Genomic DNA, 22124 nt, shown 5'->3' on the forward strand with positions numbered 1-22124 from the left:
GTTAGCAGATGGAAGTAGAAAGATCGGAGTTAAAGATGTCTTTAACTATAGTCTGCCAAGGTCACCCCGGTTTACATGTGACCCTGTCTCAAAACAGCAAAAATGACTTGTTTGTAGGGTGTTGGTGGAACATGCCTATAATCCCAGGGCTCTGGAGGCAAAGGCAGGGTGTTTGTGGCAAGTTCAAGGCCAGTTTGTTTTTCTTTAGTTCCAGACAAGGTAAAATTATATAAAACCCTGTTTTGTCTTTTTGAGCCAGGGTCTTCCTATGTAGCCTTGGATGCCCTGGAAGTCACTGTGTTGATCATGGTTGGTCTTGAACTCATAGAGATCTACCCTGCCTCTGCCTCTGATTCAAGTGCTAGGGTTAGAGGCATGTGCCACCATACCAAGCCCACTTTTTTTTTTTAAGAGTTTTTTTTTTTTTTTTTTTTTTTTTTTTTTAATTAGATGTCTATGTGGAGGCAGGTATGTGCATTTGAGTGCAGTTTCCAGTGGAATCCAGAAGAGGGCATCTAATCCTCTGGAACTAAAGTTCTAAGTACTCGGGAGCCACCCAACCTGGGTGCTGGGACCTGAACGTGGGTCCTCTGCAAGAGCAGTATGCACTCTGAACTTCTGAGCCACCTCTATATCTCCTGCTAGATTCTATCATTAAAACAAGCAAACAAAAAAAAATTCACACTTGCAATCAGGGCGCTGCTTTCATAGACAAGTGATTGTTAATCTACATGAAAGACACCTGTCATATCAACAATTACATCTATTTATTTGTTAACTGTGTGGACTGTTTAATTTTTTTCTAATGCTGAGTAAACATGTTTGGCAAGTATTCTACCATTTCACTACACTGTGTGTGTTTGAGATGGTATCACTAGCTCCAGAACTAGAGCTCTTCCTGCCTCAGCCTCTCCAGCAGCTAGGACTGACGAGCCCATTGCTACAATGCTGTGCTGTGGTTGTTCTTAAGGTGGCAGGGGATGGGTTGATAAGACAGTTTGTTTTGGAAGGAGGGAGGACACAGTCAGTGTTGGTAATTGTCACCTGTAATCATCAAGTGCAAGTCTACATGATGCTAAGTGAACAAAGGGTTACAAGGAAATGGTCAGGATGGGGAAGGGTTGGCACTGTTATGTGTCATTCATTATCACTTTAGATGTTGGTCTCAAAGCAGGCAAGAAAGGGGACATGTCAACATATGCTGCCATGTCTCAGAAGAGCAATGAAATCTTTTATGGATATTTTGACCCTGTGAAGATTGTCTCATAACTGGAGCTACCATACTTTCTGATCAGAAACCAGATGTGGGGTTAAGAGTAGAGGCAGAGAAGACTGAACTCAAGTGCATCTGGCCCATGTTCTGTCAAGGATAAAAGCAAGGATAAAAACTATCATGTAAGGGGTCAAATTAGTGAATAAGAGAGCCTCTACCTCTCCATTATGACTCTAACCTGATTCATTATGACCTGGCTCCCTCTCCCAGATAGTTAGCATCTCTTGGTACTGGCATGAATACAGTGTGGGCTGGGCTGGGTGGGGGGGTGGCCCAGGTGGCCTTAGGACCCCCCCACCATGGAAAACCAGCTGTGGCAGGGCACCCTGGGGTGTTGCAGTCAATACCAAGAAAGCCCCCAGGATGCTGAGGACATCCTATTCCTGCTGCTGGGTCTCATCATTCTTGTTAACATCAGCATCAATGTGACAACTGTGGTCAGTGATTACTGTGGCTCACCCATAGGGATGAAGAAGGTTGAGTAGAAAAGCCAGCTACAAGCTTGCTGCATTTGCAGAAACGGGTGGGATTGTTGGGAATGGAGATGCTATCAGAAAGCTGGTCTTCACTCCCATCTCCCCACCACCCCCAGATGTGGCATGGGCTCCAGAATGCCTTAGACAAGATGATCTGTTGGATGAATCAGAAAAGTAAGTATATGAAACAATAGTCACACACACACACACACACACACACACACACACACACACACACACACCACACGGATCCTAAAATATTTGGACCAAGTGTCCCTAACCCTGAACTTTTTGGCTCGTCTGTGGCTGATGAAGTCCAGGCTACCGAATGTCTCCTCAAAGAGCCCCCAGACAACTTCCAGGACGTCCACATCCACTGTATCCTGGACCCGGTACAAGTGAAGATGGCGCAACCCACACACTGTTCCTCTTCCTCCTACCACTATCTCCGTAAGCGCTACAGCAGCAGCAGGCGCCGCCGCAGGCGCTGCCGCAGCCGCCACCAGCAGGGCAGCCACAACCGCTACCCACAGGGCCGCTACAACCACCAGCAGAGGCTTCGAAACTGCAGGCAGCTCTCCCACCGCTACCAACCCTTTCGTAAACAACCTCAAAGCTACAAGATGTTACAGCCGAGGCCACTGCCCTTTTGTGACCTGGAAAACCGGGATTCCCTTCCGGAGGATGACCAGTCCTGCCCACATCCCAAATACCCCCATAGGGACTGGGGTGGTTTTTATAAGCCAAAGGGTCGGGCATCCAATGTAAGACTGTGGGGCCGCCAGGGTGGGATCCTCGCCAGCCTCCCCTTACCCTCTCTCTACCTGTCACCAGAGCTGCGCCGCTTGCCCAAGCGGGTAGAAGCCAAGTCAGAACTGAGGCTACAGACTTTCGGTCCCCATTACTCACAGTCCCGGATTTGGGGAAATGTGGAAGCTGAGCCTTGGGCTTCACCGCCACCACCTGCCCGCCGGCTGCTTCCTAACCCTTCCTGGGTCACTGTGGGCTATAGCCCTTTCTCTTCAGGGGGCCACATACCGCACGATGCCTGGGATCAGCGGCGGCGTGGGGTGGACGGCTGTGAGCCAACACCGGCCTTTGGATCCAGGAACCCCAGGTCAGAGGCCCAGGGCTATTGGGAGCACAACTCCCCACAGGCCCACCGGCAGACCCTCCCTAGCTATACCCACAGCCCACCCCAATCCGTAGGACATGTGGGTTACAGTTCCCGGGAATCTCATGAAGTCCGCAGGCGAGCAGCTGACTGGAGTGAGGTTTTTCCCTCTCGGCATCCTCTAACCACTTCTACTTCCCTCACAGCATTGGGTGAGGCTTACCAAAGGGCCCCTGCTGCCAGCTCCGGTTTGATGATCCCTCACTCCTCCCAGCCCTTACCTGAAGTCCAGGCTTCTGATCCAACCCCACCTCCAACCACCTTTGTTCCGCTCAGTCGGAATCCAGGTGGCAATGCCAACTACCAGGTATACGACAGCCTGGAGTTGAAAAGGCAGGTGCAAGAGAACAGAGGGCGGGCCAGCTCATTGCCACTGCCTTCTGCCTCAGCTTCAAGGCCCTCTCTGCATAGAAGTCGGACAGGGAAACTTATATGACCAGCAGGTGAATCTGGGCAGAGGAACAGGGCGTGGAGGAAGGAATAAAGAGAAAGTCCAGAAACCCTTGTCGTTTGTGGTTTGGAAATACCTCTCCTCTCATCAGCCTGGGATTCCTGATATGAGAAACCAGTCTCCCTTGTCATGATGTTCCTGTTGCCCAAGGGGCCATGTTCCTGCCAGTAGGCCCCTCTTGATCCTGTCTCAAATGTCTTAAACTGAAAACTGCACATCGCAAGCCTCCAGAGCACCCATCTTGTTGCAGTTTTCCCTTTTCACAGAAGGGACTGACTCAGATCTGCTCCAGAAACTGAGATCAGGGCTTAGAGATGGCTCTTTGGCTAAGCACTTGCTTTTGCAGAGGACCTGGGTTCAGTTCCCAGCACCCACATGGTGACTCCATGTTCCAGAGGACCTGATTTCTTCTGACCTCCATGTATACGACGCATACATGTGGCACACATATGTGTAGTCAAACACTCATATATATATATAAAATAAACTTGGGGGAAGAAAAAGAACAAGGTCAGACAGATAAAAGCTTGAGGTAGAGCTCAAGAAGAAGACAGAGACTCTAGATTTCAGCCAGGGCTCTGAGGTCAAGAGCTTTCCAGTCTTAGGAGTAATCAAGGGGTGAGATTCTGGGTTTTCAACTGCAGGAGTGATGGCATGAGGCATGTTTGGGCTGAGTGAATCAGATCACTGTGGGGGGATAGTTGATAGAAGAGTTAGGGTGCTGGCCTGCCTATAGGCTTAGATTCCTCAGCCCTGGTTACCAGGGAATTTCATCCTGGGCCCTTCTCTTCACGAACTCATTGTGATCACCTGCCCATTGTGACTCAGGTCCCCTCCCCTCCCCCACTAGGGGAGTCTGCTTCCTAGTATGTGGGAGCCATGGGGCCCAGGTAGTCCTGGGACCCTAGGTCATGGGTGAGCAAATCTATCACAGAGCCCAAGCATGCTCTGGCACCAACCTCAGGAAATGCCAGGATTTAGGAGATTCGATTCTTCTGATTCTGGGCAGCTTCATCTTGCTCAACGTGGGAATCAATGTGGTGACTCTGGTCAGGGCAGGGGCTGGGCAGCAGGGTGGAGGGGGCTCTGGGCTTTGTTTGCTTATTTGTTTTGAGACAAAGTCTTACTATGTGGCTGTTTGAATCCCAAGCTTGAGATCTTTCTGCCTCAGTCTCCTGAGTGCTGTAATTACCATCCTTAGCCTGACATGTGCCACCATCCTTAGCCTGACAACATCTTGGGTGTTCAAGAGGCTGAAGTGGGAGGGCTGCTGGGACAAACTCCGTCCTTTGGGGCTCACCCCACTTCTGGGCTCTCCTTCCTCTGCTTCTCCAGCTCTGGAAGCATCTGAAGAACTCACTGAGGATTCTTTTCCATCATTTTTTCCCCAAAGGTGAGCGGGTTGCTACATGGTCTCCTGGGGATGTGGCTTGTCCCTTTTGTCACAGTTCCAATTTGCACTTGGGCACCCTGTCCTTTCTCATCCTCCTTTCCCTGCAGACAAGCAACCCACTGGTCTAAACAGCCGACCCATGTGTGTGCACTGCGCTGCAGACCCCAAGAACCTGTGCTCAAGAATGCCTTCTCGATTCCATCACCACCCCAATTTCCTCCTCGGGCATGTCAATCACCTTGACTCTTGGATACCAGACACAAATGATGAGAACATTTCTAGGTGCTGCTGGATGCCACCCCAATGTGGACATGACAAAACTCCCACAGACACTCCATGGGAACTGTGGAAAGAGGGACTGATGGGAGCTGGGGAAGCCCCTCAGGCTACAGTCATGAAGATTCAGGCTCCTTTATTTTCCAGGCCAGAGATTTCTCCCCAGATTCCAAAGATAAGCAAGCTGAACAGGGTCCCACCTCCTTCATACCAAAAGAACAAGAATAAGGTACCAGATGACAGTTCATCCCACGTTCCAGCCCAGGCTCTAACCTGTTCTTCAACCAACACTAATGAGCTCCCCTCCACTCAGGCCCAGACTCAGACTTCAGAACCCATTCAGTTCAGTGCACAGGGTCTTGAGCATACCTCAGCCCACACCCCTCCAGTCCATGCATCAGATTTTATCTCAGCTCCTATCCCAGCCCTCAGTGAAGCCCCAATACCAGCCAATGCTCCACCCCCAACCCCATCTCATAACCCAGCCTCCACTCCACCCTATCTCCCAGTCCAGGCCCCAACCCACAGTCAAGCCCATTCCTTGGATCAGGCCCAGCCCCACATCCTGCCCCCTATTGCCCTCCAGGTGCCAGACCCAACCCAAACTCAGGGTTTAGTCCATGGCCCTGAACAAACCTCAGCCCATACATTATCTCAACCCCCAACCCAGGGTCCTGCACATGCTTGCTTCCAATGCCAAGACCATGACCCAGCCCAAGTCCTAGTACACACCTTGACCTACCCCCAAGTGGATGTCCCTGAGCAAACAGCACCTCAAGCCTCAGCACATGCCCCACCCTGCTCCCTACTTCCTTCGCATGCCCATTCCCCAGTGTCTGGCCCAACCTCTGTCCCAGCCCCTGCCCTAGCACTATCCATGACCATGACTACTACTCAGGCCTCTGCTCAAGTCCCTGTCACCACCACTACCCCTACCTTACCTCCCGTTCCGGCTATGCTGGCTACCTTTGGCCCCAGCTTGTCCACTGGCCATATGGTCTATGATGCCCGAAGAGTAAAGCAGAATGTCTTCCTTAAGCACAACTCCCAGAGCTCGAGGTGTTTCAGGAAGGACTTGAACATCCTCTCCAGGCCCCAAGAGGTGAAGGGCTTGGTGAATTCTGGTACTTCTGAACAAACTCAAAAACCGCATGGTGGGGACAGTGTTGTGCCTCCTGCTGGGTCTATACTTGGTTACCTGGAGTTGGGGAACATGGAGTGGGAGATTTCAAACAATGCCAAAGATAAATTCTCCCAGCCGAAGACCTTCCCTTACTGCAGCTTTCATCCTTGCTGCTCTGAGAGCAAAAACGAAGACTCCCACGCTCCAGTCTACCCCAAGTTCCTAGTCTACACCCAGGATGCCACTCCCTCTCAACCTTGTTTTCATTCTCCAAGCACTGCTCAGAGCACACTGCCCACCATCCCCACACCGTGTACTCTTGCTCTGCCGCTTGTTTCTCCCAGAACATTTGTTGTTCCTCAATCTAACCATCAGAAGTCCTCCAACTTGACACAAACCCCCACCTTTCTCTCAACCTCCAAATCTCCTCAGACTGTCTCCACCACTTACTTCTCTAGCCCTTCTCAGTTCTCCACCATTTCTCAAACCTTAATCCAACCCCTAAGCCCTGAGAATCCAACCCTTAACCAAGGCTTTGATCTTCAAAAGACCCCATCCCTTGCCAAGGATTCCAGAGTTCCCAGGAACCCAGGCCTTACCCAAGATCCAGATTTCCAGAAGAACCCAAGCCTTGCCCAAGATCCAGGACTCCAGAAGAACCTGAGCCTTATCCAAGATCCAGGGATCCAGAAGAACCTGAGCCTTATCCAAGATCCAGGACTCCAGAAGAACCTGAGCCTTACCCAAGATCCAGAACTCCAGAAGAACCTGAGCCTTATCCAAGATCCAGGACTCCAGAAGATCCCAGGCCTTGCCCCAAATCCAGAACCCCAAAAGGATCCAAGTCTTGCCCCAAATTCAGAACTCCAGAAGAACCCAGGCCTTATCCCAAATCCAGGACTCCAGAAGAGTCCAGGCCTTATCCCAAATCCAGGACTCCAAAAGAACCCAGACCTTGTCCCAAATCCAGGCCTTCATAAGAACCCAGGACTTATCCTGAATCCATGCCTCCACAAAAACTCAGGTTTCTACAAGTTTCCAGTCTGTACTCAAGATCCTTACCTCTGCGTGAATCCAAATATTTCCCAAGACCCTTGCCCTCAAAAGAACCTAGATATCACTCAAGATTCTGGTCGAAGGAGTTCAGCTGCTATCCAAGATGCTGGTGTCCTTAGAAACTTAGGTTTAATCCAACCTTCCAGGCTCCAAAAGAATATAATATTCAATCAAACATCTGGTCAGAGGACTTTGAGCTTTATGCAAGACTCTGTGGTTTTTAGGAATGTTGCATTAAACCAAGACACTGTAATCAACAAAAATAAAGATCTCTCCCCAGTAACTGACCAAAAGAGGCTAGACCCCTCTCAAGATTCCAGAAATAATGGTTCAAGAAATGCACAGCATCCAGGAATCTGCAGGAATGTAGGCCTTATTCAAGACTCTAGATCACAGAAGATCCCGTACTATACCCAAGACTCTGAAATTAATAAAAACGCTGAACTTACCCAGAAATCTAGTTCCTCCCAGAGCCCAGGTCTTGTCCAAACCTCTTGCTTCTGTAAGAGTTCAGGCCTCACTCAAGACTCAGGAGACTACAAGAATTTAGGCTTTATTCAAGATCCTGCAATCTACAGAGTCCCAAATCTAAACCAAGACACAGACTCCCACAAGAGTCCCTGCCTAATCAATGTCACCACAGCAGAAAAAAGATTGAACCTTAACCAAGATGTTGGTGTTTACAGTTCAGAGCACTGCCAAGACCCTAACCTTCAGGAGTGTCCAGCAATTGATCAAGATTCTGGCAGTCATCAGAACCCAGCACTTGGCCAAGGCTCTGGCTTTAAGACCCCAGGCCTTACCCAGCAAGCTGGCCTCAACAAAAAAACAAGTTTTGTTCCAGGTACTGCTTCCACCCAAGTCTTGGGCCCACTACAAACACTACAGCTGACATCTTCCTCAGTGAAATCCTGTGTATGTAAGACAGATAATACAGAGCCAGTCAACCAAAGCACCAGCCCTTCCAAGGCCCAAGTACTCTCCCCTGACCTGAAAAGTTTTTCAGAGGTGCCTGTTCTAATTGAACTACAGCCATCCTCCCCGAGATTAGACAGCCAAGAATGGGCATACCACACTGCAAATGCAGCTGTTTCATCTTGCCAGAAGTATCGCCAGATGTCTATGCCTCCCAAAATCAACTGGAGGCCCCGTTGTCCTGGACCAAGCACCCGAGCTGGTCATGTGGTCTTTGATTCCCGCCAGAAACAGTTAGTAACTGGCAGGGAAAAGTGTGAAGCTCTATCTCCCAGGCGCCCTTGTCAAGAAGTATTCAAAAACTCAGAGGAGACCCAGAAGGAATGGGGATATCAAAATGTGATGAGGACCTTAAACAAAGAGGGAGCAAATACGCATCAGGAATAAAGAGGCAAGAGAAGCATTCTGTGGTTGTTTGGGCTCTCCATCCCAGTGTCACCACTCACATTGACCATCCTCATTTTAAAGAGACACAGAAATAACATGCCTCTATTCTTTATCCACAGCTCCATAATCAAACCCATTACCTTCCAGGCTCAAGAGCTGTGTTTCAGGAAAACAGATAGTAGCCACTATCCAAATGTGACTATTAGGATGTCAATTAAAATTTAAAATTCTCACCAAGCGTTGTTGTTCACCTATAATCCCAGCACTTGGTGGGTGGAATTAGGAGAACCAGGAGGTAAAAAGAACCCTCAGCTATATAATGAGTTCAAGATCAGCATCGGCTAGTTGAGATCCTGTCTTGAAAAGAAATTTTTTAAAAATTTAAGGGACTGGAAAGATGGCTCATCTGTTTAGAGCATATATTGTTCTTCTAGAGGACTCCGGTCCATTTCCCAGGGTTCACCTGGTAGCTCACGGTAGTCTATAACTTCAGTTCCAGGGTCAATGCAATATCATCTTCTGGTCTCTGTGAGCACTGCACATGGTATACAGACATATATACAGGCAATTAGCCACACACATTGAAAAAAAATTTAAGCTGGGCATAGTGGTGAACGCCTTTAATCCCAATACTCAGGAGGTAGAGGTAGGTCTGTGGGTTTAAGACCAATCTGATCTACATAATAAGCTCTAGGACAAGGGCTACATAGGCCTGGTTTCAACAAATAAATCTGGAGGCTGGAGAGATGTCTCAGTGGTCAAGAGCACTAGATGCTCTTCCAGAGGACCTGGGTTCAATTCACAGAACCCACATGACAGCTCAAGACTATAGCTCCAATTCCAGGGTATCTGACACCTTCACACCAATGCACATAAAATAAAGTTTTTTTTTTTTTAATCTGAGCTGGGTAGAGTAGTGCACATCTGTAAGATCAGAATGTAAGAGGCTGAGGCAAGGTGATTTGCATTTTGAACCCAGACAGAGCTACATAGCAAGAGCCTGTCTCAAAAGACAAAAACAATTGAAATTCTGTTCTTCAGTCTTCATATTTTTACGTTCTGACAGCCACATGGAGCTCAGATAGCAGAGACAGGATATTTCCATCATAGAAAAAATTTTTGAGACAGGCTTTTGCTATGTAGCCCAGGCTAGCTATGAACTCATTCTATAGCCTATACTGGACTCCTATTTGCACACATGCAGCCTTAGCATCATGAGTGCTGGCTTTGTAGGCATGACCACTACTATGCCTGGCTTTTTTTACAGGAGAAGGGAGTTGATTCTGTCTGGCTCTCTGTCTCTGTCTCTCTCTCTCTCACACACACACACACACATACACACACTGTAGCTCAGGTTATCCTGATACCCACTGTGTGGTGTAATTTACTTCTTGACAAGGAAACCTAGGAGATAGAGCTTCACAGTTTTCCCTGCCAGTTACTGTTTCCAGTGGGCATCAAAGACCACATGACCTATCTGGGTACCTGGTCAGGGACAACGGGGCCTCCGGTTGATTTTGGAAACTATAGACATCTGACTACTTCTGGCAGGCTGAAGGGACTGTATAGTTATAGGCTGGCCTCAAATTGGAGGCAAACCTCTCCCACCTCAACTTCCTGAGAATTAGAATTCTAGGTGTGAGCCACCACACCTGAGATACCATGGATCATTCTTTCCTTTAAAGACAGGGAATGGTGGTTTATGATTTGTAACCTCAGAACTTGGGAGGCAGAGGCAAGAGAATTAGGAATTCAAAGCCAACCACTAAGGACAACCTGACCTACATGAGATTCTGTCTCCATAGAAAGGAAAGGAAAGAAGTCTGGTGAGATGGCTCACAAGGTAAAGGCACTTGCTGCCAATCCTGATGTGAGTTTGGTCCCTAGGTAGAAAGAGATAATTACTGCAAGATGTCCTTTGAGCTCCACATGGAAGCTGTGCTGTGGATGTATGGATGTGCACAAACACAAAATAAAAATGTAATTAGAAAGAAAGGGAAGCAGGGCATGTGGGGGTAGCACACACCTTTATTCCCAGCACTTGGGAGGCAGAGGAAGGTAGATGTCTTTGAGTTCAAGACCATCCTGGTCTACAAAGTGAGTTGCAGGACAGCCAGAGCTACACACAGTGAAACCGTATCTCCAACACCAAGAAAATTAAGAAGGAAAGGAAGAGGAGGAGGAGAAGGGAAGCTGGCCAGATAGCTGAATGGGTAAACCAGTCAAGCCTGATGGCCTGATAACTTGAGTTTGATCTTGGGATATACATGGTGGAAACAGAGGACCAGTTTGCACAAGTTGTCTTTGACCTACACCCACCCACCCACACACACACACACACACACACACACACACACACACACACACGAGAGAGAGAGAGAGAGAGAGAGAGAGAGAGAGAGAGAGAGAGAGAGAGAGAGGAGAGGGAGAGTTAAAAATAAAAGAAAATTCTATTTTATTGGGACGTGGTACTTTCGAATTCTCTTTAAAGAACATTCCTTTTCATCCATTCCCAACATTTTCATTTATTATTTATTGGTTTTTTTTCTTCTTTGAGACAGGGTTTCTCTGTGTAGCCTTGGCTGTCTTGGACCAAGGTGGCTTCAAACTCTAGATCCACCTGCTTCTGCCTCCCAAGTGCTGGGACTAAAAGCATGTGCCACCAAATACTTGCTATTTCCAATATCTTCAAGGCTCTCAGAAAAACCAGAGGACCTTGTTAATTTTTAGAGTGGTTCAGAAAGATATATACAAATGCCCTTTGCCTGGTACCCCTTCAAGGGATGGAGGGAGGGCTCAGCAGATCACTAGCAGCTCTAGCAGAGGACTCAGGTTCAGTTTCCAGCACCCACACATTGGCTCATGATCATCCATAACTCCAGTGCCAGGGTATCCAATGCCCTCTTCTGACTTCTGAAGGTACCTGGCAATCACATGGTACACATATATACATATAGGCAGTAACACTCATACATGGAGCTTGAGAGATGGTTCAGCCATTAAGAGAACTCAGGTTCAATTCCTAGCACTCACATGGTGGCTAACAACCACCTGTAACTCCAGTCCTGTGGGATCTCAGGCCATCTTCTGGCTTCAAGAGCTCTAGGCACACAAATGGTACACAGACACACATGCAGTCAAAACATTCATACACAAAAGTAAATTAGAAAACAAAACAAAGCAAAAAACCAAACCATCCCAGTCTTGATGCCCCTTGATCTGGCTTCTTGGGTCACAGTCAGATATATAAACCTGTGTCCCTGGTTCTCTGTTTACAGTGGCCGAAGTGGAAAGAGACCCTACCTTTGGCAGTGACTTGAAACCCCTTAAGTCTGGGCTTCCCAGATAAGCTCTTTTCCAGGAGTTAGTTTACAGCCCTACCCCAATTTTGGGTTGTGTCTCACTCTAGGCTAGGTCCACCTGGAACTCGCTCTGCATCACATGAGTCTCTTGCTCGTGGTAGTCCTCCTGCCTCAGCTGCTCAATTGCTGGGATTATAAACTTGGGCCACCATACTTGTCACAATCCTCTACGCTTTCAAAGCATCCCAGAATAGTAATCAGAGGCTGAGGGAGTGTCAGAAGCCCAGGCCTGGTGAAGGGTCTGGTCTGTGGGTCTACTTTGTGTTTTACTAGTTTATTACCTGTCCCATTATCTCACTCCCAGCCCCATCCTGTGTTTGTGCTATGGTTTGATCCCATACTCTGGTTTCTGGTAGAGTAGGTTACTGAAAGTATTCTCCTGCCCTAGTTTTTGTGGGCTGACCTCATGTGTCTGGGAGTTTCCCTTGGACTTCAATTTCAGTTCTAACAGTTTCTGTATACATGTAACTGCGAATCCCCAGGTTTTCCCTGCCATGATTCTGCAGGTCTGATGTGAGCATTGCTGGTTACAATCCCCCTCCAGGATTCAGATGTCCACTTCTGTGTCACCTTGTATGTTCCTACCTTAAAATTATGAACTTTGATTCCAGGAAGATGATGCCACCAATCCAGAGAACCTTTTTTCAATCTGTCTCACTCAACTCTGACCCTGGACAAGCCATATGGATTATTATTAGGTGGCTTTTCCTTTCTTTCTTTCTTTCTTTCTTTCTTTCTTTCTTTCTTTCTTCTTTTAAACAAGGTCTCACCATGGCCCTGGCTGTCTTGAAACTCTCTATGTCGACCAGGCTGGCCTCGAACTCACAGAGATCTGCCTCCCAAGTGCTGGGATTAAAGGTGTGTGCCTCCAATCCCTGGCTCAGCTTTTTCCTTTTTAAAAAGAGAGTCTAAACCAGGCATTAGTGGCACACACCTTTAGTCCCAGCACTTGGGAGGCAGAGGCAGGCAGATCTTTATGAGTTCGAGGCCAGCCTGGCCTACAGAGCAAGTTCCAGGACAGGCTCCAAAGCTACACAGAGAAACCCTGTCTGGAAAAAACAAAAAAAGAGTCTAAACTGCCCAGACTAGTGAGTGGGGAGTTGGCTCAGTGGTTAAGAGCACTTCCAGAGGACCTGAGTTTAATTCCCAGCACCCACATGGCAGCTCACAACTGTCTATAACCCCGGTCCTAGGGGATCTGACATTTTCACATTAATGTACATTAAATTAAAAAAAAAAATGCCCAGACTGGCCTTCAACCTGCCATCCTCCTAATTTCTACCTCCCAAGCTTGGCATAGCTTTTCTAAATCATAGTCTCTAAAATGATCAGGGCTTAATGCCAGCACTGGGGAGGCAGAGGCAGAGGCAGGTGGATCTCTGGGAGTTCAAGGCCAGCCTGGTCTACATAGTTTCAGGCCAGCCAAGACTACACAATGAGGCCCTGTCTCAAGTAAATAAACAAAGCTAAAATTAAAATGAAGTCAGAATTCCCTAAAAAGAGCTTCATCTAAGAGATCAGGGAGCCCCACAAATGGAATGAAGTGTATGTTCTTGTTACTGTTTACTATTCAGATCCATCCTATTATCTATTTTCTCCAATTCCAATGAGTGATCATATAGGATTGCCTGGACACAACAATATACTGTAGCTTCCAGGTAGGTGTAATGGCATGAGCCTGTAAATCCAGCTCCGAGAAAGCTGAAGTAGGGGGGCTGGAGAGATGGCTCAGTGGTTAAGAGCACCACTGCTGCTCTTCCAAAGGACCAGGGTTCAGATCATAGCACTGTCTGTAACTCTAGTTCCAGGGCATCGGACACAGGCAGACAAGAAACCAATATACATAAAAAAAAAAAAAAAAAAAAAAAAAAAAAAAAAAAAAGCAGAACTGGGAAACTTGCTGTGAGTTCAGGGTCAGCTGGGCTACATACAGTGGCTGTAGGACAGCTTGGGTTATATAACAAGAGTTTATGAAAAAAGAAAAAGGTCAGGCATGGTGCTGTGCTGTGTGCCTTTTTTTTTTTTTTTTTTTTTTTTTTTTTTTTCCAGTTCTTTGAGACAGGGTTTCTCTGCATTGTTTTGGAGCCTGTCCTGGATCTTGCTCTGTAGACCAGGCTGGCCTCGAACTCACAGAGATCCACCTACCTCTGCCTCCCAAATGCTGGGACTAAAAGTGTGTGTCACCAACTCCTGGCAGTGCTATACACCCTTCCCTAAACCCCCAAAACTCAGGAGGTAGAGGCAAGCTGAGTTCTGTGAATTGAAGTCATCCTGGTTTACATAGCAAGTTCCAAGCCATCCAGAGCTATACAGTGAAACTCAGTCTCAAAACAAAATAAAAAACCTGAAGACAGAGGGGGGAAAAAGGAAGAAAGAAGAAACTACAGCTTCCAGTAGGCACTACTTTAGCACAATTGAAAGGGCGCATAGGGACAGCTCCAACGCAGCAGCATTGAAGGGAAACAAACTACAACTCCCAGGGTAGCAACACCTCAGCACGGTGAAAGACTGATCTCTCACAGGAGGCGGGACCAGTCCCGAACCACCCAGACAGCTTCCAGAAAAGGGCGTGGACATGTGACCATCAGGAAGTTACCTGTAGAATCTTTTGTCGTGCTTTCTGTTCACAACCTTTTCAGCGACCTCTTAATCGGAAAGCTGTGGACCAATAAGCCTCTTCTGAAAAAGAGGTAAAGGGAGGTGGACAAAGGGTGGTGGCAAAAACTGGCTACTGTATTCCCCAGGGGGGCCCAAATAGCCATTCTTTTTTTAACCTGCTGAGTCAGGTGAACCGATTAAGCGGGCCTCAATCTACATGTAAGAAAAGGACTAAGAAAGTAGTCATTTGTTCATTTCGAAGATTAAACGCAGAACACATCATCTGCAAAACCCACTTGTGGACTGTCTGTAGCCGGTGCTCCACCTCAGAAGGAAGGGAAAACTGGAGAACTTTTGGGGCAGCAGAGAAAGGCCTGCCAAGGATCTGTTTGCCCTAACCCCAAACAATAGAGAAGCATGGCTTCCACCGTCTGGGGCAGTGGCCCCTGGTGGGGCCCACCACCCCCAGCCCCAGCCCGGCCGCTCACAGACATCGACTTCTGCTCTGGCGCACAGCTGCAGGAGCTGACTCAGTTGATTCAGGAGCTGGGTGTTCAGGAGAGTTGGAGTGAAGGGCCCAAGCCTGGAGCTGATCTTCTCCGAGCCAAGGATTTTGTCTTCTCTCTGCTTGGTAAGTAATTCTCAACTATGAAAATTTGCAAACTCCAGCCTCACCATACCCCACCCCGGCTTTGGACCACCTGACACCTTCACGGTCCCTTTTCTTACTTTAGGTCTAGTTCACCGCCAGGACCCTCGTTTTCCATCTCTGGCAGAACTCCTTCTGCTTCGCGGTGGGATTCGCGAAGGCTCCCTAGATTTAGGCCATGCCCCCTTAGGTCCCTACACCCGGGGACCTCATTATGATGCCGGCTTTACACTCCTTGTGCCTGTGTTCTCTCTGGATGGCTCCGGGCCGGAGCTGCTACTGGATCTGGAATCCTGTTATGCGTGGCTCCGCCTTCCAGAGCTGATGTGCGGAATGTCGGTCCGGGAGACCTGGCAGGATTGCCTAGGACCCCCTGTCCCAGAAAAATGTGATTTGACTCACCAGACCCATAGCAAAGAGAGTCCCAAGGACCAGGAAAGCTCTGTAGACCAGTCGCATGATTGTGTCCCTGAGCCTGAGCCGCACACATCTGTGGAAAAATCATCTAGTGACCTTTTAGGGTCCTATTCGCCTTACAGTGACATCACCAATCTTGAAACTCCTGAACCATTGGAAACCGACGAAAGCCCAGTCCCAAAGCTGTCGGAGGCTCCGAAGGCATGGCCCACATTATGCCCTACTCAAGTGGCTGCGTGGTTCTTCGTTAAGCTGGCTGAAGTCGCTGAGTCCCTGATCCCGGTCCCAGGCGCCCCGCGGCTAGTTCACGCAGCTCGCCACGCTGGTGTCACCACGGTCCTCCTGGCAACTCCGGAGCCCCCACGCCACCTCCTGCTCTTCGACCTGATCCCGGTGGTGTCAGTGACAGGCTGGCCTGACAGGGCTCGGAGCCACTCGTGGGCGGGTCCACTGGCCTCTGAGTCGGCTTCTTTCTACCTAGTGCCGGGCAGCCTCCCGGAGCAGCAGGGCATCCCTGGATGGCAGCTGTGCTTCGCCCGCCAGGAGCTGGCGCTCAAAGCGCGCATCCCCGCGCCGCTGCTTCAAGCACACGCGGCGGCCCAGGCGCTGCTGCGCCCGCTGGTGGCGGGGACCCGGGCCACCGCGCCCTACCTCCTGCGGACCTTGCTCTACTGGGCGTGCGAGCGGCTCCCTGCGCTCTACCTGGCCCGGCCGGAAAATGCCGGCGCTTGTTGCCTTGGGCTACTGGATGAGCTGAGCCGAGTGCTCGAGGCCGGGACGCTGCCTCATTATTTTTTGAGCGGCCGAAAGCTCTGTATGGGAGACGACTCCGCTGCCCTGCGTGGCGCATTGGCCCAGCTCCGCGGAGACCCTGCACAGGCCTTGCGTGAGGCGGTGGAGGAAGCCAAGGTTGCCCGCAAAGGGGGCGGTTTAGCGGGCATAGGGGGCGGAACCCATTAAAGATTTCTACTCTTATGGAATGAATGCGAAGTGCTTCCTTTGGCGATAGGGTCGTGGAGGGGACTGCTCCTCCTTCGCATACAGACTGTGTGTCTTGAGTCCAAAGCCTCTTTGCTAAAAGGTCTCCCTAGTGTTTTGTCCTGCCTGAGGCCCAAGTTCACTAAATCTGGCTGGCATCCCTCCTATCCAGGTGCTGCCTCCGGAAACATCTCTCAGCGTCAACAGCGAACAGGAGGAATGGCAAAATGCGGGACGGAACTGCCTTTTGCAAACCTGGTTCTGATCAATTTGGTTTATACCAAAGCAGAGACACTAAGGCCGGATTACAACCCAGACTGGGTGGCACAGCCACCCCAGTTTCTGTTTCTACACACACACACACACACACACACACATTCCTCATTCATTTCTCTCCTCACTTCCATCCAGGCAGTAGGGTCCCTTTCCATTTTCTCACTGTCGGCCACTCAGTCTAGCCCCCCAACCCCCAGTCCCGCCGCATCAGGCTTCCTTGTCTTTTCTCCTCTGAACCCAAGACTTGCAGGCCTTGTCACCACTCCGCCTGCCTCAGAAACAGTCCCCACTCACAGCTTCCAAGGAACCCCAGGGTTCCGCCCGCCCAGCTTCGCCTCCCTCTTTCCCAGCGTCTCCGCCCCCTGCCCCGCCCCCGGGCCGGCTCGCAGAGGAGGGGGAGCTTCTGTCGCCGCCGCCGCCTCAGCTTCCCACAGCCGCTGCTGCTGCCGCCACCGCTCTGCTGGTCCAACCTCCAGGCCCAGTGTTCTGACTTTGCCGAACCGGGGCGCTCTGCAGGGACATCTTCACTCCCTCCTGGGGGTCCGGGACACCTAAGCCGGCGTTGGGGGGGAACCTCCGCTTGCGGGTGACAGGGAGGGAGGAGCCTGGAGCCGGAGCCCGCGACGCCCGTCGCCCGGATCAACAGGACAGGACAGGTGGAGGGGCGTCGGGGAAAGGAAGGGGTGTCTAGCAATCCCAGGGAGGACGAGGAAGCCCTGTGGCAGGAAGCTCGGATGCGCTATGACTTACTAAGGCCTGCTGACGTTTGAGGAGTGCTGACGACGTGGGTGCTCTCCACTCTTGGGGGCCCTGTTAGACTGGAGGGTGTGGGATCTAAGTAGTGCCAGTTGTTCCTCGGGAAATTTAAGGGGCAACCAGAAAACAAGCAGAATCGACTGATGCTCCTCGTTTCAGGGTGACAGAGGGTCCAGATAACCACCTGGTGTATGCACTAGGGAGGGCTGATTTGGAGGTGACTTCAAAAGGAGTGGAGGGCGACAAAGTAAGAAAATGGTCTCAGCAGCTGGAACCCTGTGGTACTAGAACCTCAGATACTGGAACCCTGTGAGAAAAAGCATTATCCAGCTAGAGGATTTGGGAACCCCTTCTCACGGAACCTCGAGAGCCTACATATTAAGACATATTTGGGGGTACTTTTGAAGAGGGTGGGAGAGTCACTCCATTTAGAGTACAGCAAAGGAAAAAACATCAGGGCTGGGTTCCTGTCTGACATTGACAGCAGCCCAGGGTGAGCTAATGTCCCCAAAGCTAAACACCCACACCCTTCGGATTACAAGAGTAGGTTGGGCAGGAGAGACCCCAAAATAGGGTGGAAAGAAGTCTGAGGATATTGAGAACAAATCTTGGACATTTAGGAGGGTCTTGACTTTGGGATAGAGGAAGTGGGGACAGAGCCAGAGAGGAGGGAAGGGGAGAGCTTTCATTAGGGACAAAAATTAATGGGTGAGGTCAACTGAAAAGTGTTGAAGCTGTTGGAGCTGCTGGAGCTAGTGCAGGGCCCAAGGGTGAGAGCTGGTGGCTGGAGGTGGGGGGGGAGGATGCAAGGAGGGTCTGGGGTTTAATAATCCTTAGGTCCTGTGGGTGGGGCGGTGGGTTGGGTCCAGAGCATGCCCTGGTGAGAGGGCTCCTCTAGGGGAGCCCAGGGCGCTCCGGGAGCCTGCTGGTTTGGGGGTGTCTTCTCCCGGGGCGCTATGGCGGCTTTGGCCAGCAGCCTGATCCGACAGAAGCGGGAGGTCCGCGAGCCTGGGAGCAGCCGGCCGGTGTCGGCGCAGCGGCGCGTGTGTCCCCGCGGCACCAAGTCTCTTTGCCAGAAGCAGCTCCTCATCCTGCTGTCCAAGGTGCGACTATGCGGGGGGCGGCCCACGCGACAGGACCGCGGCCCAGGTGAGTGTGGCTAGAGCGGGGTCTCCGAGCCAGAAGTCCTTCTGTCTGAGACCAGGGACCCTGAAGAATGCAGCCGATGGCGTGGGCGGGGGGAGGGTGTCCCAAAAGTAGAAGAGGTGGGCCACAACGACAAAAGCTATGGGACTATGCTTCAGTTTCTTTCCACTTTGCCGAGTCTCCTTGCTTTCGAGGGCAAGGGGAAGGTTTGAGGGGCCAAGTCTAACGACCCAAGCTTCTAGGCTCCTGTCTGTCCCCCTTCAAACACAGGACTCCCCACCCCCCCACGGTTCTTCGCCTACGTGCAGGTTCTCGCGATTCTTTCCACCCGAAGCGGAGGGACCTGGGGGGTTCTGGACGCTTGGGTCACCCCGAGGGTTTCTGCAACCCTGACTGCCCCGCCCCCGCTCCGGTTCTCCCGCCCCTCCACGCTTTGGCTCTGTTCCTCTTGGTCGAGCTCGCCTGGCCAGGAGCCAATCTCTCCAGCTCTCCCCCGGGTGTCCTTGCAGCTACCTCGTCAGCCAGCCCCCTCCGTACGCCCTCCTTCTGTGACCTGCGCTTCGAGAAAGGTGCTGAGCACCCCCTCCCATTACTCCTGTGCAATTCGGAAATTCGATCCTATAGGCTCCAGGGACCCTCCGCTAGTAGGAACTCATGCACGTAGTTCAGGCTGAGGACCTGCACAGAGACTTGGGAGGGGGGGGTCGTACCACTTACAAGGGGGAACAGGAAAATCGGCAGAGAGGAAGCCGCGGGAAAGGAGAGGTGTAAGGGTTGGTATGTGATTCCCGTCCAGGTACGGCAGTTAGGGAGTCCCTCTGGCCTCTCTCCAGCCTGCTGCCGGTTCCCCTAGGGGTAGCCCCTTGCGCCCTCCTCCCCCACCACCAACGCTAGGTAGTGGTACAGTCCGCAGCCCACCCTCTGAGTGGGACCCAGCCTCCACGTGATGCAGCTTGCTTTTCCATCTCCGTCCCCTCTTCCTTTTCCTTGATGTGGTATGAATGTCCCCTATCCCAGACTAGTTACCTGGCTGAAGGGTAGAGGCTCGGCCTCAGGGAGAACTGGACCCTCGTGAGCCAGCTGACTGACTGACAGACAAACAGACAGATGGGTCAGTGTCAGACAAGCCGGCGCTGAGCCAAAGCAAGGCCCGCGCCAAGCAAGCGGCAGCTGCAGCAGCAGCAGGTGCTGAGTCAGCGTCAGTCAAGCCCAGTCCCACCCCTACTTCTGAGGGGGAGCCCCTTCCCTATGGTCACCTTGCTGATCATCCCGACATTTGCAAACACATTGCCCTGCGTCTCTAGCACTGTCCATTGCCTTTCATATTGTTCTCTTCTACCTCCTCTCTGCCCCTCCCCCAACTCTAGTGGGGGAAAAGGAATTAAGCCATTTAAATAAATTTCAATAAATTAAGCTGACGCTCATGATTAGAGAAAGCGGAAGAGACCCACACCCCAGCTTCCTCAGGAATCAAAGAGGGGTAGGAGGAAGCTTGCTTGGAGGGTAAGAGAGCTGAGGCCCAGAACCGTCCTCCCTTCATTTCCCCTTCCTTCCATCCTGTGATCCCGCCAAGTGTAGGAATGTTTCTGGGAACAGAGATGTCGTTTTCAAAGATGAATGTCTCTCTCTCCAGAGCCTCAGCTCAAAGGCATCGTCACCAAACTGTTCTGCCGCCAGGGTTTCTACCTCCAGGCGAATCCAGATGGGAGCATCCAGGGCACCCCAGAGGACACCAGCTCCTTCAGTGAGAGGGGAAGCCAGCTGCAGGGTGGGAAGTGGGGAGGCAGGGACAGGAGATGACAGGCTTTATTGTCTTCAGTCTGTCTTCCTGAGCCTCAAGGGGAGCAGTGGAGCTGGAGTAGGGAGGGGACTCAGACAGGAGTGAGGCACTTGGGTCCTGAGGTCTGCTTTCTACTCCCCCAGCCCACTTCAATTTGATTCCCGTGGGGCTCCGTGTAGTCACCATCCAGAGTGCCAAGCTGGGTCACTACATGGCCATGAATGCTGAGGGGCTATTGTACAGCTCGGTAAGACAATGAGGCTGAGTGGCCTGGGGTACTGGGGACACCTTTAGCATGTGAGCATCCTTTCCTACAGACAGGACTTGCTCCCAGGACTCTGTCCTTCCTGCTTTGGCTGATGACTGCCTGTTCCAAAGTGATCCTTGAGAGTACATCCAGTCTATTTGCACCGCTCACCCTCAAGTGCCCCAGGCTCTTTGGATGTCTGACTCTTTCGGACACTCCCCCCTCACTTCTCAGCCTATCACCTCTAAACTTCATCTTTACTCTGACAGGAAGTGGTAAGAGGCTGGGAATGCATAGAAGAGAGCTTGTTTCCAGAGCCCCTATTAGTCCAGTTCTTACCCCTGGGTGGCCTCCAGGCTTTTCCTTGCTCTCTCTGCTCTGGTTTCTGCATGGCCTCATTGGTTGCCATCCTCCTTTAGAAAAAAATGTATGGGTTGTATCTTGACTGTTTCTTCCTTCCCTTCTGATATAACAGCCTCTCTCTCTCTCTCTCTCTCTCTCTCTCTCTCTCTCTCTCTCTGTCCATGCTCTTTCTGGATCTTTGTTCCTCAGCCACATTTCACAGCAGAGTGTCGCTTTAAGGAGTGTGTCTTTGAGAATTACTATGTCCTGTATGCCTCTGCTCTCTACCGCCAGCGACGTTCTGGCCGGGCCTGGTACCTAGGCCTGGACAAGGAGGGCCGGGTCATGAAGGGAAACCGAGTCAAGAAGACCAAGGCAGCTGCCCACTTTGTGCCCAAGCTCCTGGAGGGTGGGTATGGGCTCCAGAAAAGGTGGGTCATGTGGGAGGGTATTGACCTTGACATGAGTATTCTGCATCACACAGCCCAGGCCATAAATGTTAAACAAGATGCTGTTATGATAGTCCAAGACTAGGAGGGTTTAGCCTTTGGGGAATTGGGAAGTTCTTTTCATTTGGGTGTGGTTCTCCAAGGATGAGTGTGTGTAAGGGAAGGGAGGCCGCTCAGAGCTCTGACTCTTTCTGGCTCTCTGTGTGCCTAATTCTCCTTCCCTGCTCCTCTCTCTCCCCTTCACAGTGGCCATGTACCGGGAGCCTTCTCTCCACAGTGTCCCTGAGACCTCCCCTTCCAGTCCCCCTGCCCCTTGAGGTGTAGTCCTGGACTGGAGGCTCCCTGCACTTCCGGCGAACCAGCCACCTCCACAGCCTGTCTCCTAGCCTGCTCCAGGCCTTGCCGCTGTCACCCCTGTTGCCATACACAGCCCTAAGTAGCCAGGTCTCAGCAGGTGCTGTACCCTGAAGGAGCTTAGGGACTGAGTGGGACTTCTGGAGTTATTGAGATCTTAGATCCTGGGACCTAGGAGAGGTTCCA

The 22124-nt window shown here is 50.9% G+C and overlaps 4 protein-coding genes across 6 annotated transcripts; all 4 read left to right on the forward strand.

The window, feature by feature from the left end:
- The first annotated feature begins 1485 nt into the window (after nt 1-1485).
- On the forward strand, nt 1486-3409 carry Spem2 (SPEM family member 2). Its single transcript, XM_051180232.1, has 3 exons — nt 1486-1749; nt 1866-1923; nt 2065-3409. The coding sequence occupies exons 1-3, from the start codon at nt 1573-1575 to the stop codon at nt 3357-3359; spliced, it is 1530 nt and encodes a 509-aa protein (XP_051036189.1). The 5' UTR covers nt 1486-1572; the 3' UTR covers nt 3360-3409.
- A 2517-nt stretch (nt 3410-5926) lies between these two features.
- LOC127219834 (uncharacterized protein SPEM3) lies at nt 5927-8817 on the forward strand. Its single transcript, XM_051181594.1, has 3 exons — nt 5927-6167; nt 6699-6898; nt 6935-8817. Exons 1-3 carry the CDS (start codon nt 5927-5929, stop codon nt 8582-8584), a joined length of 2091 nt encoding a protein of 696 aa, XP_051037551.1. The 3' UTR covers nt 8585-8817.
- Nucleotides 8818-14624: 5807 nt separating this feature from the next.
- Nucleotides 14625-16590, forward strand: Tmem102 (transmembrane protein 102). The gene is made up of 2 exons (XM_051180233.1): nt 14625-15175; nt 15279-16590. Exons 1-2 carry the CDS (start codon nt 14962-14964, stop codon nt 16568-16570), a joined length of 1506 nt encoding a protein of 501 aa, XP_051036190.1. The 5' UTR covers nt 14625-14961; the 3' UTR covers nt 16571-16590.
- A 1859-nt stretch (nt 16591-18449) lies between these two features.
- On the forward strand, nt 18450-22000 carry Fgf11 (fibroblast growth factor 11). 3 transcript variants are annotated; one of them, XM_051180235.1, is made up of 5 exons: nt 18450-18769; nt 20400-20510; nt 20690-20793; nt 21346-21566; nt 21831-22000. In XM_051180235.1, the coding sequence occupies exons 1-5, from the start codon at nt 18577-18579 to the stop codon at nt 21868-21870; spliced, it is 669 nt and encodes a 222-aa protein (XP_051036192.1). In that variant the 5' UTR covers nt 18450-18576; the 3' UTR covers nt 21871-22000. The 3 variants fall into 3 exon arrangements, with proteins under 3 accessions (XP_051036192.1, XP_051036194.1, XP_051036191.1); XM_051180237.1 differs by having other exon boundaries at nt 18451-18769; nt 21430-21544; XM_051180234.1 differs by having other exon boundaries at nt 18453-18769; nt 21346-21544.
- The last annotated feature ends 124 nt before the right edge of the window (nt 22001-22124 follow it).

Source organism: Phodopus roborovskii, unplaced genomic scaffold, assembly GCF_943737965.1.
Source record: "Phodopus roborovskii unplaced genomic scaffold, PHOROB, whole genome shotgun sequence".
Lineage (NCBI taxonomy): Eukaryota > Metazoa > Chordata > Mammalia > Rodentia > Cricetidae > Phodopus > Phodopus roborovskii.